The sequence below is a fragment of the Chiroxiphia lanceolata genome, chromosome 3 (assembly GCF_009829145.1).
Source record: "Chiroxiphia lanceolata isolate bChiLan1 chromosome 3, bChiLan1.pri, whole genome shotgun sequence".
NCBI classification, from domain to species: Eukaryota; Metazoa; Chordata; class Aves; order Passeriformes; family Pipridae; genus Chiroxiphia; species Chiroxiphia lanceolata.
In genome coordinates, this window is record NC_045639.1 from 111673005 (window position 1) to 111690104 (window position 17100).

Below are 17100 nucleotides of genomic sequence, written 5' to 3' on the forward strand. Positions count from 1 at the left end.
CATGTGGCATTGCTAGAGCTTGTGTAGCGACTTTTCATCTCAGTGAAATGAAAGAGGCTTTGTGGGTACTGATCCTAATTTGAGCACACCACCTTCCACTGCTCACTGCCAGAGAAATGCAATGTTAAGAGGCTGTGAGATGCCCTACCCCTCCATTTTGCTTTCAGAATTGATCCTTGTTTTAAATCCTCTGGGCTGTTTTCTCTGCTGGTGCTCCCCTTCTCTCAGCACGATTGCTCCTCTTTCTCACACAAGCCCGAAGAGGCTTCCTCCAGCTGCCTATCCCAGCACTTCTAAATTACAAATTAACGTATTACAGCAAACACTCATGGCTACCACAGGATAAAAAGTCAAATGGGTGGTTAGATAGACCTCTGGGAACAACCACCAGGAAATTTGGAGGTGATGTGGCCCAGTCAGGTCTGAATATGCAGCACATTGACTCCTCTCCTTCTCCAAAGGCACCTTCAAACCACCACAAAATCCCCTGCATTAAGTGTATGATACCCCTATTTTTAGAATTAAACTTCTTCACACAATGAGAGCGTTGCATGGTCCAAGTAATCCCAAGGGTTTAAGACAGTTTCCACTCTATATTCGCAAATTTGCCTGTGGAATACTTAGGACTGTGGAGAGCAAGGAGGCTACTCTGGCTGGGTGTTTGCTCCCCAATGGGGCCACAGCCTCAGCTCTGAGCTTTGCTTTTGGCAGTGTAAATGCTAATTAAATTTGGAGGAAAAAGCCCCTGTGACCGGTTGTGTTTCTTAAGATAAAAGGTTAAATGATGTATGAAAGCTAGGGGAGAATGCATATCCCCTTGTCCTATTCCTGTATCTCCATCTAGGGTAGTGGGAGAGGAATTAAATTCATTTTGTTAGAAAAAAGGGAGAGACTCTACAACTGGCAAATACGAAGGCAAAAAGATTCCTAAAGGAACTGCAGAAGTCCACGAAGTCAGTGAAAAATGCTTTTTCCGTGAGCTTTTTCAGGTGGCTTAGAAAAGTAGAGTGCCACCAGCAATTCAACTAAAAATAACACCTTTTAAATGGATACTGTAGGAGTTTGGCTGATTAGGGAAAGGAACTTCCACTGTTTGATAGACTACAGTGAAACCACAGCAAACTAAAATGACCAAAATATTTTTGCATGATGCCCCTCCAGCCTCCTCACAATTCAAACCAGTTCTGCATCCTGCACCAGTCAGTTCCCTGTGGCTTCTGCCACCTCCTTGAGACCACCACAGCCACCACCTGTCCTACCCACCTCCTCCTTGTATCTATCACTGCCACAGGCACCCATGTGAACCTCAGAAATAAAAATTTGTGCTGCAATCTGGCAGACAAAGTTATGGCCAAGTTACAGCAAGTTCAAATGAGTGGAAACTGATTTTCAGACTAGTAATAAGACCCACATTTCAAAGTGAGCCTAATTAGTGTCTGTAACCAAAGGTTGTGGTGGATTTTTCTTCCCTGGAAATTTTTAAATGAAGACCAACTGAGCTTTTGCGTTTGCTTTTTTTCTCAAAAGTTATCCTCAAGTTCAAATGAGAGCTAATTTGGGCAAATCTTACTCCTGGGTTTAAAGCAAATATCCACATGGGTTTCACTGTACTAATAACCTATGAATCTGTGGAGAACTCCTTATGTCAAATTATTCTTCCCAAAGCTTTATACATGAAGTCCTGTCTTGGCTAAAAATCCTCACACTCCACAAAAACTCCTTGAACACAGAAGCACCATTGAGCACTGCATGGGTATGGGGTTATGTTCCCCCTGAGGGGACACTCCACCACCTGCACACTGCTCCCATGGACATGGGGAAACTGCCCAAGCTCAGGAAGGCATCTCCTGCTTTGATCCCTTCCCTCGCTCCCTTTTGAGTCATTCTGAAAGCAAATATTAAGAGATTTCCAGATTAGTGTCCCCAAATACCCTCCCTTCGTGCATGTGAAATAGTTCCTTCTCCCTTAATAACATCCTTCATGAGCCATGTGAAGGTGCATTCCCTCATTTTATCTCATCATCTTCCTCTCCTTCACTGCCTACATTGTTTGCTTTTGTACAACCACAGAAAACCTCAACACTTGCATGGCTCTTGCCTTCTGTTTTGGTCACCAGCATCGGCCCACTATCATCAGTATCAATGCTCTTTGAAATCTGTCAGCCAAGCTGGCAGGACACCAGGTTCTTTTTCTGCTAAAACATCCATCAAGAGGGGAGGAGATTTGGTCATGTGTAAAATGGGGCCAACAACCATTGCTAAACCATTTCAAAAAGGTGTTGTGAAGCTCTGCTGGACTCCAACACTCCCTTGCTGACCAAATTCAGTGCGGTCAAATTCTGCATGGCCAGAAATTTCACTGAAAATCAAGGCAGATCCAGCTTATTTCTACCAGCAGCAGTTTTTGCCTCTTGAATTGTATTTTTTAATGTAAGAATTGCAGAATTGGGCCTCTTAAACCATCCAATCTCTGAAGGGCATATGATACTCCTCTACCTGTCTTCTACCAAACACAGTCATGGTCTGAGAAGGACCAAATTCTCCTGCATTTTATGGAACCAAGCATAAACTCATACTGTGCAATTAATCAAACTAAATTCAGCGCAACAATGACCCAAGGCCACAGAGACTCATAGAATCACAGAATGTTTTGCTTTGGAAAGGACCTTTTAAAGATCATCTAGTCCAACCCTCCTGCTATGGGCACTGGTATCTTCAACTAGATCAGGTTGTTCAAAGTCCTGCTCAACATGGCCTTGAATGTTTCCAGGGATGGGTCATCCACCACCTCTCTGGGCAACCTGTGGCCATACTTCACTGCTCCCAGTGACAATTTCATCAAAACCAATCTAAATTGACTCTCCTTCAGTTTAAAGCCATTCCCCCCTTGTTGTGTCACTCCATGCTCTTGTCAAAAGTCCCTCCCAGGCTTTCTTGTAGCCTCTTCAGGGGAGGGGGATAAAATAAGTGAACATGGTGTACCAAAGATCTTCACGTATGGAGACTGATTCCCTCTCTGTGTCAGGACACGTGTGGTCCTTCATCAGCCACCATTGCTGGCTCCATTGTAGGTAGAAAGTTAGCAGCAATTTCACAAAGAGAATGGAGAAATCATCAAATGCCTTTGCACAAGGATGAAACAAAGAGTTCTATCCCACAGCCTTCCTGTTAGGAGCTTATTGACTTTATTGGGAACACACATTTAGGTAATGGCTCAGAATCTGGCCCTTTGAAAGTCTGGAATTGAGGGCCCAGTTGCCCCATTAACAATTAGCATTCTGTTTACAAAACCCAGCAGAGTCAGTAAGAATAATCATTACAAAACATGCTCAGACTGTGATTCCGGTTTAAGTTAATATAATTTTAATGAGTTCTTCAGAAAAAGCCTGGCACTTATGGAAAATTTCCTTAATTAATATCAGACCCTAAATTAGTAATAAAAAAAGAGCCCTGAATATCATTTGGTCACAAGCTGGAACTAAAGTATGTTTTGGCATCATTACTAACTGTTAGCAGCAAGTTCTGGAAACAGATGCAAATCTTGATATGTGTCCTAAATATAAAACACATTGCAAAAAAAGCTCAGATAAAAATATATCTATACATCCACATATATTTGAGTGTGCTATTTCCTGCCTGTATCAGCAACAAATTTATTCCATTTCAAAACATTCCACTTGTTTCTTTTTGGTATTTTTTTAAATCCCTTATTTCAGGAATAAAACTCCTTCCCTCTGTCTTAATTTTTCCTGTTTGTTTCCTTCTCCAACAGCTGTTTTAAGTAAATGAGAAGGGCTTAAAGACAGGCATTATAACATTCAAACCTGAAAATCAGCCCACTTGTTTTACCACCTAAATATGGGCATAGGTGCCTAATTTGAGGCCACCCACGCTAGAAAAATTTGAGGTAAGGATCATGCAATGCATCTTCTGGACAATTGCTCCAATGAAAGACTCAACCCAGTGGAGAGGCTGCCACTGAAAGCCCACAGACGAGTGCCAAGGTGCTGAGATTCCCAGGTGGCACCAAGTGGGCAGGAGACTAAAAATGGAAAACCTGTGGCAAACAAAATAAATAGAACCACTGAAAAATAATGAAAAAAAAAAAAAAAAACGGAAAGCAAGTTACAAGTTTAGGGAAGGCAGCAAAATGAGTGGGTTGTTTCTGAAGACCTGAGCTCCCCCAAGTTCTTTACTTTGCCTTGACTCAGTGTCACCTCGCAGGGAAAGCACTGAACGCTAGTGAGGAGAAATGGAGACAGAGACAACCTTGAGTCTTTTGGCTTCCGTTTAATTAAAAAAAAAAAAAAAAAAGAAGACAGAGTGAAAACTGTTATAGTCACCAAGAAAAACATCACAGCATAGCAAGAGCACCAGAAACCGAGTTGGCTTCTTGGGTTTGCCAAGAGCCTGAGACAATATTGCTGAAGCGTGAACTGCTCATTCATTTCAGGGGCTGCTAACACTAAGGCCGTGCTGGCAATAGGCATGGTATTAACTGTTTTTCTGCTTCCCAGAGCACATAAAGAAGAAAAGAATTGTATTTTGGAGGCAGCACCAGTGCCTTCTCTTATTAAGAGTCCCTTCCTGAAATGTGCTTATTGCCCACAATATTTAATCAAGTTAATAGGAATAAAGGGATGCAAGAATAGCTACTTCCATGGCCAGAGTTTCTACTTTTTCACTGTAAAGTTTTCTGAGCTCCTTAGCAGAAGATAAACATTTCTTTCAAAGTTAGTACATTTCAAAGACCAAATTCCCCCCAAAACGGAAAATCCTTCTTAAAGAGATCATGCGAGCACATGACATTAGCAAAATCCAAGGTAATTCACATTCAGGGTTAGAAACCCAAGATGACAGCCAGTACAGGACCACAAGAAAAAAACCAGCCCATCACTGTCACTCACTTTCTCATTAACATAAAAACACTAAATCCAGAGGGTCAGCTGGAGCCGCTTCTATTATATGTGGGTTTTTATTTTAAGATTTTTAGACTTACAAGAATGAAAATTAAATTGTCTAAAGGAACAGTGGTGTCACTGATTAGGGCATGGCTGGCATTGCATTTATACTTGCCAGCATTCAGTGAGCTGTGAGAACAGGAATGTTTCCTAAATTCAGTTTTTGATGAGGGTCCAGGATGGCCCAAACCGTTGTGGTGATATCTACAGAGCAAGACAAATTAATGGGAAAGCTTGGCTATACTTGAACTAGCAAACAGCCCAGGGTCGGGGCACATTCCCTGGCTCTAAATCTAGTTAGGATGGTCTGGCCACAGATGTAATATTAAATCCTGAATCCATAATGGGGTGGCTGCCTCTGAGCTGCCCACAGGAACAGGTTTGGGACTCTGCTCATTTCCAAACCACAGCTGGGACCTGTTTGCAACAGTGTTGGCCAGCCCAGCTCAAAACCAACCTTGCTGACAATTTAACAGTACCGGTATTTTACAGTCCAGCCCTACCACTGTGTAATTTGTTACACAACTTTCAGGCCATTTAAATTCAGACGGTCTGCAGTCTTCTCTTGTTTAGAGACTGAGCCCAGTGTCTCCCTCATCTGTCTCAGCTCATCCCTCATCTGTCTTGGTGTGTCTCTCATCTATCTCACTGTGTCCCTACTTAACGATGCAGTAAATATAAAGACAGCAAAGTCCACCCTAAATGCTGCAGGGACTTCAGCACGTGGGACATCAGGTTCTGGACATGGTGGCACACCCTCAACTGACAAATATCTAGAAAGAGTGCAAGCCCAGAGCTGGAAACGGTAGGTTTGCTGATTTGTCCTGCTATTTAGATTCAGTTTTAATTTTCTCCTTTGTCATATGGCATTTGTCAAGCACAGGACAGGCTCTTCCACAGCCAGCACTGAATGTGTTTGTGGTACACTTGCAGGGTAGGTCCTCCAGCATCTAAAGACCTTGACTCTGCAAGAGTCTCTCAAAGGTGAATCAAAAAGCAAGAGACTAGTGTTTAGGGAGAAGGGTGAGGAGGTGCAGGAAAAGTGTAGGGGAAGATGAAGTCTCGCCACCTTCCCCTTCTAAGGATTCTCAACAAAATTAAAATCAAGCTCAAACCCTGCAGCAGCAGAGCAGGTCGAGGTCAGGGAGAGGTAGGGTTAAACCAGGACTAGAGTGTAACAAGGTTGTGATATGCATATGTTTATGGGACAGTTAAATTGTCTCTTAAATCACCTCACCAAAGGCACACTATCAGATCAGACATGCCTGTACCTGAGCTACTCACCGAGGCTTGCTTCAGAGCTCATGGAGACAAACAGGCTCTTCCCAGGCACGGCCAGGGATGAGCACAGCTCACCTGCAGACTGGTCAAGTCCTTCAAATGCCAGTTTGTCCTCACTGACTCAAAAGGGAGCTGAGGGTGAGTCTTTAGAAGTAGATGTCTTCCCTGAGGACATCTATACCCCTCCCCCCTTCACCTGCCTGGGAGCAACCCGCTTGTGACTGCAGGAACAACACGACCTGTACTCCCTGCTCTGAACCTTCAGTGTTCAGAGGACTTGCTGGATCAGCCCCAAAGCACTATGTAAAATGGTTGTGATGTGTATATTTATATGAATCATATACATTAATTACATAATAGACACCCATGCTCCCCATCCCACATGCACTTTGGTTATGCATAGGTCACAAAGACTGAGTGCATTCACTATGAATCATGCAATAAGACTACATCCCTCAGGCAAACTCTCTCTAAAATGACCATTTTCACATATATTCCCATGGTTTCCACTACAATATTATTTAATTAAGAATATTAATCTGCTGGGCCACCAACTTTCACTGTCTTCTGGGGAAGTCTGAGCAGACAGACATTTTAATAAAATATGGGGAATCCTACTCTTTTTATGGCTGAGTTGGTACAGTAAAGTAAGGCAATTTCATGGCCTCTTGAGCTTGGTTTTTTAATTTGTTTTTGATATGAACGTGAGACTTATGGACTGAGAGATCACTCATTCAAAAGTTGCATGAAAGATGTCACATAATCTTTTTTTGCTTTGCTTTTCAACTAGTGCTGTTGAATACTGCCCTAATACATGGGACACATCAATAATGATTTGTAGGACAGTGCAAACAGGGCACCGATCCCCATTTGGAAAATAAAAGATGAACACTTTCAGTTTGAAAGCCACGGGCACACATTTACACGTGACTGCAGCATGCATGCAAGCATGTCAGTTGTGCAAAGAAATCAGTCTAGACACTGACAGGACCAGTTCAGCCACATTACTGCAGCCTACCCAAATAACTCCTCAGGGTTACAGCCTGCTGCCCTTTTCCCCTCTCCCTTGGGACGTGGAACTGCATGTACTGCTATGGCAGTTCCCTGTCACCTCCTATTCTATAGCCCCAAACCTCTGCTGATGCTCAGTCTAGTCTGGGATTCAAACACAGGTAGTCTCATCACCAAGAATCAAGGAATCATGGTTGGAAAAGACCATCGAGTTCAGCCGTTAACCCAGCACCACCATGTTCACCACTAAACCACGTCCCTAAATACCTCATCTACATGCCTTTTCAACACTTCTGGGGATGGTGACTCCACCAGTGCCCTGGGCAGCCTGTTCCAATGCCTGACAAATGTTTCAGTGGAGAAATTTTTCCTAATACCCAATCTAAACGTCCCCTGGTGCAACCTTAGATTATGTCCTCTTATCCTATCCTTGCTGCCTGAGAGAACAGACTGACTCCCACCTGGCTACAACCTCCTTTTAGGGAGTTGAAGAGAGCAATAGGTTCCCGCAGAGCCTCCTTTTCTCCAGGCTGAGCCTCCTCACTGCTTCCTCAGCTGCTCCTCATCAGACTTGTGCTCCAGACCCTTCTCCAGCTCTGTTGCCCTTCTCTGGACTCGCTCCAGCATCTCAATGTCTTTCTTGAATTGAGGGGACCAAAACTGAACCCAGGATTCAAGATGAGGCCTCAGCAGTGCCCAGCACAGGGGGACGGTCACTGCCCTGGTCCTGCTACCACATTATTGTTGACACAGGCCAGGAGGCCACTGGCCTTTTTGGCCACCTGGGCACACTGCTAGCTCACGTATCTAATCCCAGGATGGGGAGGAACACCACTGCTTTGGCCATGGGATGGGTGTGTTTCTGGTCAAGAGAGAACCATCAAAAGTAGTTCTTGAGGGTTGCCACTGACAATAAAACCAGGAGCTACTCTTCTGGAGGACATTATTGCTTTACTAGATAGAATATTTTCAACATGTGGGTGAACACAACTTCAGCAGTTGTCCAGGCAGAGCCATGGAAGCTTGTAGAAGCTTGTGGGTGGGTGATGTTAAATTGTGGCAGATAGGAAGTTCTGTGCCTGTAGGTGTGACAGCCAAGGCCTAAGGGGGAAGTTTTACCCATTTTTCTTCCTGCATGATATTAGGTAACAGGCAGTAAATATGGCACTCATTAAAATGACCTTGTATACTTTTAACAGCCTCGATAATCAGATTGCTCCCACTGTATCGGAAAGCAACGTTTGTTTTTATTCAAGGCCTTGTAAAACTCTAATTTCTCCCTCATGCATCAGAGATGCCTGAAATTTTCTAAGGATTTTAGTGTTTCTTAGCAGTCATTTTCTACCCCCTCCAAAGCTCTCTTCTCTTCTGAAAGATGTGTCAAGTAACTGACTGGAGATTCGCACGTTTCTTCGAGTGTGAGGGATGAACTGGTTGCTGTACAGGGCAGCTTAAGACTTGCATTGCTCTCTCTATTTAGACATAGGAGGGGGCAGATTCTGTCCTCCATCCCTGTGGCACTGCCAGGTAGAAACCCTTGAGAGGAACCGCAGGGTTTGCAGCTGGGGCTGCAACGTGCCTCCTTGCATCCCAAGCATCCAACCCGGTCCTCCAGCCCAGACGGGCGCTCTCTAGTTCTGAAGAGAGAATTTCCATTCTGAAATTCTATTTCCATCAGAAAACACTGTAGACAACCTCTGGCACTTGCAGAAGATCAAAGTACCCCTTTTCAGCCTGGAATCTAACTGGGTGCAGGATCCCCACACTGGGAAAAGGTAAGGGCATTGCAGAGGCACCAGTCAAGCCCCAGAAAGATGAAGGACAAGAAGTGCGAAGGGAACTGACTGCAGAGTACGGCAGAAAAGTTCAGTCTGCGGCCACACAACTTACACAGCCAGATCTTTTAGTCATTCTGCCTGTGCCCACATGCCAGGCACTCACGTCTGAATACACACAGACAAGCAAGGGCTGCAGGGCAAGCATGCGGCGTACAGCTGCCAGGTCCCAGCCGAGCCTCTCCTGCAGGTATTGCTGCGGGCACAATTGCAAAAATAACCCATTCGACAACACAGACCATCAGGAGGCTCTGACTCAAAGGGAACCTGTTTCGGGCTAAACAAAGCATTTCCTCAGCATCAAGCTGATCGGGTTTTTTGACCCAAGTCAGCACGTTGCACGGAGAGCCCACAGGAACCTGCTCCACCATCCTCAGCCCACATGGAGATCTTTGGCATCTCTGCAAGGCAGAGTGCACTATGGCTGCAGAGGGTTTTGCAGCTGTTTGTTTGAGAAACAAAGCTTCCCTCCTCCAAGATGAAAGAAATCAAGGAGTCTATGCTAATCAAATCCTACACGCCTGCTGGCTGCAGTTCAGCTTGTCAGGGATGCAGCTCAGCAGAGTGATCAACATTTCCAGTGCTATGAGCTCAGTGGAAGGGGAAAACACGACAGCAAGAAATTCACCTGGCTCGGAGTCAAACAGGTGTATGGCAGCAGCATCCAAGATTATAATAATATCTTGCAAACATGCAAAAAATAGATGTAATAAGACTGATACTTTGGTTTTCATTAATGAATCATAAAGGCTTTCTTTACATTACACATGCTTTTTTGGCATACGCTGCTAATATTTCCACACTTGCAAGGTTGGATTTTTAATACTGAGCCTCCCTCCCCTAAGGTTCCCCATTTTTGGCAAGATGTACAAGGTGACTGTATGCCATGACAGGCTCTCTCTTACTTTGGGGCAATCAGATTACTTTACACAGATGGTTTTATCACTGAGACCATTAGAGATGAATTGCGCAGTATGTAAATGTGCATTTGTTTGATTAAAGAAAAAAGGTCTCAGTTCCTCACTGCTGTCTTTTCTATGTTCCTAAACATATTTCCTCTCTCCTGCATCATTCCAAACGACAATTTGTCCAATCTTTACCTTAAAGTAACTCAGCTTGTTTCTGATAGGCATCTTAAATACACATTAACTAAGGCTTTCTTGAGCTACTGAATTGAAATGCAGGAGAATGAACCTCAGCCTTAACTACTGAGGAAATAAGGGCCCCTATCTCTCAGGATGCCTAACATCACACACCCCACAAAAGTAAAGCACAAAGAAACAGAGAATATCACAATCAATTTAAAACACAGAATCACAGAATGGTTTGGGTTGGAAGGGACCTTAAAGATCATTTAGTTCCAACCCCCCTGCCATGGGCAGGGACATCTTCCATTAGACCACATTGCTCAAAGCCCCATCCGACCTTGTTTTGAACAATTCCAGGGATGGGGCATCCACAGTTTCTCTGGGCAACCTGTGCCAGTGCCTAATTACATGCAAATAATCATCCTCTTGTATGGGAAAAAAAAAAAATAAAAAATTGTTCATAGAATCAGGTTTACAACTTAAAAATAGCCTGATCTGAAATGGACTTTGATTCATTCAAGTGACACATGCTCAGAACAACACAGTAGCATTTCCACCTCAAAAAAAAAGGGACTTTGACCCCTGTCTGCCATGCAGAAACCCTAATATCACTGCTGAGCTTTGCTCTCCTTGCTAAGGTTTGTCTGAGGCCACGGAGGCAGCCGCTGCCAGTCCTGTTCCTCTCTGTGTAATTGTTTTAGGCAAAACACAGTCTTTACCTGAGAGGCGTCTGGGCACATCGGTAATGGCTGGAAGTCCTGTGCCTCGAGTGGAGGACAGGGGAGTTGTGGAGTGAATGGACGGTGAAGTCATCTGGCTCAAGTAGGATGGGTAAGACTGGTCATAGGACCATGGCGGGGATGACTGTGCCTGCCTGGGGTCTGGGGAAAACAAACAAACAAAAAAAAAAAAAAAAAAAAAAGAGAAAAAGAAAAGAAAGAAAATTTTTTTAAAAGGAAGAAAAATTTTAGGGTATCAACAGCCTAACTGAAAGAAGTGGGGTTACTGAACATACATACATCAGTGCTACGAGGAATGAGAACGTAATGAAACACAACTTGCTCCTCTACAGCTCAACCCTTTCATGCCTTGGTCTGTGCCTTTCCCTCCCCAGAACAACTTCCTGGGGAAATGAACAGAGCAGAGAGCAGACTTTTAAAAGATCCAGCAGCTGTGCTGTGTCTCTCTTCCAACAGTGGTATATCGAGAGTGGTCAGTCCTCAAGGTTTCAGACAGAAGCAGAGAGCAAGGATGAGCCCCAGGTCTGAGCTTAGGAAGTGGACATCATACAATCATAGAATCATTCAGTTTGGAAAAGACTTCTAAGATCATCAGGTCCAACCATTAATCCAGCACTGCCAGGTCCATGACTTGTCTCTAAGCACCACATCTGTAAGTTTTTTGAACACTCCCAGGGATGGTGACTTCACCACTTCCCCGGCAGCCTGTTCCAATGCCTGAACACCCTCTCAGTGACGAAATTTTCGTAGCATCCAGTCTAAATCTCCCCTGGTACAACCTAAGGCTGTTTCCTTCAGGGGTGGGGAGACTCTACAGACAGCACTTGACATGCATGTCAAGCTGTTATACAGTTCAAACACCACACAGTAGTGTTTTCAGTGCTGAAAATACTAATCAAGGAGTAAAATGTGATTAATCTTATCAGCAATCCAACCAAAAATGTCACATTTGGATACTGGTCCAATTACTTACAGTTCCTTCAATTACAAAATACGAAACCAAATGGTTTGGGAGAACTACTGGAAGCTAATGATCCCTTTTTATGTACTTGTGACAGTCCACTGTGGGGGAAATGATTTTAAGGATAAATAGAGTTTAATGTTTGCTGAAGCACTTATGGAATAACTGAGAGAGATGGAGACCTAGTTTTACTCACTGGTGTTTGGATTTATAAACCTTTTGCTCTCAGTTAATATCCAATGATAAAGATACCACTGAATGCCTCATAAATTATGATTTTTATTTCTTTACATTGATAAAAACAAAACACTTTGAACCCCAAAGTTTGTTTTGGGTACTGCACAATAAACAGAAAACTATCTCTGAACCAACTCACAGAAATTGTAGCACATCTCTTCAAATCCTGCCCAGTATTTTCAGGGAAGCACATCAGGCCCATTCCACTTGAAGAACAGGCTCTATCAGAGCACTGTGCTAAAGCCCTGCTTTGCAGACAGCAATGTGACAGCCACATGGCGTAAGCAAAGGCACTTCTTCAGGAAATTCAACTTTTTTTTTTCTTTTTTTTTTTAAACTCCTTTCCCTGTTCTTCCACACAGCAAAACCTTGTAGTTTCAGCTATTCCTTGTTTATTATTTCTGTTCAGACATGATTTGTTTAAAGAGATGTCTGGAAAGCAGATACTTCCTCGAAGCAAAATAACTATATAGATATATCTAAAAAAACCCCAACATTCCAATTTAATTTTAAGAGGATTTTCCTGGAGTTTGCCATTTATATTAGAGCTGAGTAATATAAATGGTTAATATAAAGTCCTCAGAAATGCAAAGGACACTTGATCATTAAATGTAATGAACTTCTTTGTTTTAACATTTTCAAGGCCAGGGTTGTATAGATTGGCACAGGTTCAAATCTGACTGACTGCTCGTTGTTACATCTGATATCGACATATTTCTCTGCCTCATTCCACTGCAATAATCCACCATGCAGTCAATGGTAAATGATCTTCAACTGGGAACAGAAAGCTTAGGCTTGCTGGGAAAACAATCTTAAAATTAATGATGTATTAGGAGCACAATCTCAAATCCAAAATCCTTCAAACTCTAAGAGTTTTTTAATCTCTGCTTCCAAATCCAAACCAAAGTCTCTTAAAGTTTTGGGTTTAGGTCAGCTCCAATGCTGGAAGGAAATAATGTAGCAGGTAAAGACTGGGTTAAAAAATTCACAGCAGAGGGTGTTTTTACATCATTTTGGTCTAAGACAGGGGAAACCTTAGGAGAGGAACTGCCTTCTGGAGATTCATGCCACTCTTGGTGGTGTAATCCTCATGGCACAAGAAGCTCTTGAGCATTTCTGGCACCCTCATTACTTTGAACACCCATGCTAAACTTGGTTTTACACTTAATGTCCTTAATCCAGCAACTGTGAACGCCTGCATGGACAAAAGAATGATGAATGGCAAAAAGTTGTCTTTCAAAGGCTCATGTGGTATTTCAAAACAGTATCTCATACTGTGCTGTCAGAGGCAGGATATGAGGCTGGATGGAGTCAGTTGAGCCCAAAACATATCATACATTCTTACAATATCTACCTTAAATAGATCAGTCTTCTCAGGGAACAGGAAATAATGAAGAGGAAAATACTCAACCAAATTGAACATCAGATGATGTATCAGAGCTCAGTGACTGAGGAGAAGGCCACAGTACCCCAGGCTAGAGGGTTACTACAATTCCTCCACATCAAGGCGCAGCTGAGGTCATGGTTGAGGCATGCTGGAGAATTTCGTCCTGGGGCTGACTGGCTCAAGTGTTATCTTTGGCCCACTGGGAAACCCGAAAGTGAAGATACAAGTTTCACCAGATCTTAGAGTAAATGCCCTAAAGCCAACCTCTGCTGACTGATGGTGGTCAAGGCTTGCACACGGATATGAGAGAAGAGAGCAGTGAAACACCATTGCCTTGGCCAAGTCAAAGGTGACCCATTAGCCCACAGGGCAAACGTCACCGCTCAGCAGCATTGCCCAATCCTCACCAAAAAATGCCATAAGACAGAGCCCAAAGCTGTCCCATCTAGTCCCTGAAGATGGACATGCAGCTGGGTCCCACGTGGCATCCTCTAGTTCCACCAGAAGATGGTCCTGGCAATGATGCTGGAGCAGTGACTTTGGCCACTGAGGCCCAGCCAGCCCATTTCTTCTGGTCCCACACATCACCAAACTCCTTTGGGCAAAGAGGGTGATGGGAACACCTCAGGGATGTGCCAGCCGCCACAACAGCACTTCCAGAGCAGATCCACACAGATGCTTCTGAGGGAAACACAACAACGTTCTCCCCTTAGGAGGGTCACCTCCTCCTCGCTTGGGCACAGAAGGGGTGGGATGACTGTTTAGCACATACCATTGGGGAAGAAGCTATGAGTGGATTTGTGAGAGATTTTCCTTGGCCTCCTACACCACAGACCAACTTCCCCATTCGCTGTGGCTGGTGGGCCCACACATGTCCACAGGGTCCCTGTGGACCACGGACTTTGCGCTGTCATCCAAAGCACCACGTGCTCTGCAGGCACAACACATGTTCCCAATTACAAAAAGCCCAGAGCAGATGAGAAACCTTAAAGCTCTGAGGCAGAGTGAATGTGGATTCCTCCCTAAAGGAATACCTCCAAAGCAAGGGAAAGCATTAATATAAAAATAAAATTACAGCTCGGGAGAAGGCCCCCCCGCCTTCCCGTGCAGCAGCCACTCTGAGCTGGCATTTACACTTGAAAACTTTGGAGTGATTACTGAGAGCAGTCCTCCTTTTGTAAACATTTCTGTTATGCCTGCGTGGGTGTGAAGGGAAGTGCGGCTCTCAGCGTATTCCTTCACAGCAGGGCATATCATGGATATGCTAAGAAAGCCTGGGCACAGTTCAGCTGAAACAAATCAGCAGGGCGAGGCCTAAACTAATGCACAAACAGCTCCATCCTGTTTGCACTTCCAGGTGAACCTCAACAAATTGGGAAATATTGAGTATTGCATATTATTTTGTGTCTGGGTTTTACTGTCTCACTTATAGTCATGAAAGATATCCAGGTTTCCTGACCTTTGTGGTCTGTGACCGACTGTGTCAAATGGATTGTGGAAATTGACGTTTAATGGACAATAAGTGTCTTTAAAAATCAGTCCAAGATTGGATGCACTATATAAAACTAAAATTAAAAATTAAAGAATGGAAAAAACCCTCTAGTGACCCATTCTCCCACCAATAGCATTGACTCTTCAGCACCATGACTTCTCTTCTTTCAATTCTTTCATAATCACACATTTTGGGTTGGAAGGGACCTTAAAGATCATCTAAAGTTCCAGCCCACACGCCATGAGTAGGGATACCTTCCGCAAAGTGCCAATGGAGAGAAGAAAAAACCTGCACATATCCCTGAAGAACAAGTTTTACCACCACTTTGGCACTGGATTATGAAGCACAACAATTCACTATAGGAAAAAATCAATTCCCCATTTTCCAAGCTGAGTTACATGACCAGAGCATGATCACAGGCTGGCAGCTCCTCGGCATACCGTCTATAAAACCCAGACGTCACACATGTCTCACTCTCATCTAAACCCAGCCATCAGCTCTAGCACTGGCTGCTGCTGGTTGTAACAGTGCTACTGCCAATAGTAAAAAACAAGCTGTCTGGAGCTATCTTTGGTAAATACTTAAAGCAAATACCCTCGCTTCTGATCGTAACAAAAGCAAGATGACTTTCTGCATGAGTAACTCAACTATTGTTGTAACACCAACCCCCCCAGCAAAACAACAACAACAAAATGCAATCTCCTCCTCTTCTCTGACTATTTCTTAGGCATCCTTAAAAGCCCAGGGCTTCATGTGAATTGCCCAGTTCAATCAATGAAGTCAAATCCAATGGAGTTACACCCCAATGTACAGAAGAGTAATTGGGACCAGATTTTGGTCTGAAGAACCTCTAAACCCATTTCTCCTTCCACCTCTTCAAGAGTCACATTTCTAAAAGGAAAAAAAAAAAGAAGATAAACTGAATGAATCATGCTAGTAGGGCCACTAAATTGTAAAAGGGGGTGGGTGGGGGGAAATAAAGTTAAAAGAATACTTTAATAGGAGGGATACAAGCTTTGCCAAATGGAGGTCCACAATGGCAACTCTCCAGTTGCCTGAAGGATGCAATCCATTTGCATAAAGTACAGCAGACTGCAGCCACTTTTGGGTTGCACCAGCAATCCCAGCTCCACCACCTCACCTGATGAGTCTTGTAGCTTTTACTCCACATTACAGTGAGCTGAAGGTATAATTCACCCTATAAGCCTATTACTTGGGCAATTTCTAAATTATCTATTCCAAGCAACTCTGTACCTTGTCCAGCGTGCTCTCAGATGGACGTGCACCAGCTGTAAAGTGGTGGGTGCTTCAGAGAGCTGCTGGTCCCAGATAAAATACAGACAATCTCTGACAGGGCACTTGCACAGTGCTGGTCTAATAACAGCTACACCAATTCTGTTTCAAACCTGTCCTGTACCTGATGAGAGACCCTGATGTCTGAGACAGATGCTGCACAGCTCCACATCTGGAGCCAAGGACAGTGCTGGGGTGAGCACAGCTTTCTACCTTCTCCCTGACTCTGCAAAAGGGCAGTGCCTGAAAGCCCTAAATTGGGAATTAAGGATGGCCCAGCTGGTACCATCCTCATCCTCTGAGAGTCAAAGGTGCTTTCTGCTCATGGTCCTCTGAGTAGACTCATAGCTAACAGTATCCCTGAAACCAGCCTCTGCCTGCCAGTGGACATGTGTCCCCTCACTACCTTCCAGGTTAGTCAGCTCCAAAGCCTTTAAATATGATTCCTACCACCCTAAAAATTGTGAGAAATGAAAGCATAACATCCCTGAAGTGAATGGGGAGGGGGAAGAGGAAAAGGAAAAAATAATGGTTCACAGGACATGCCTTCGAGGGCTGTTATTTCAGTGGTGAAAGTCACAGGTTGCCTATAGATCAGCTGGTGCCACAGTGGTGATGGAGCATGAAACCTCACTTAACTCCCACTTTGCTGTCCCTCAGCCCAGTCGATGGGGTCCTCGCACCGAACACATTCCTGCCTTGCGCCTGTGGCTTTTCCTGGCCTGCGGAAGCTAATCCTCACCAGCGTTTTAGAGAAATAAGTTTTCCTCATTTTGTACTGGAATACTGATGCAACAGCTCAGTGTCTGAACGA

At 44.0% G+C, this 17100-nt stretch overlaps 1 protein-coding gene across 1 annotated transcript in view; it reads right to left on the bottom strand.

The window, feature by feature from the left end:
• Window positions 1-17100, bottom strand: part of RUNX2 (RUNX family transcription factor 2) — a 155387-nt gene that overhangs the window by 15105 nt on the left and 123182 nt on the right. The window contains exon 7 of the mRNA XM_032683156.1: window positions 10896-11057. Coding sequence (XP_032539047.1) covers window positions 10896-11057 — 162 coding nt within the window. The remainder of the gene's footprint in view (window positions 1-10895; window positions 11058-17100) is intronic.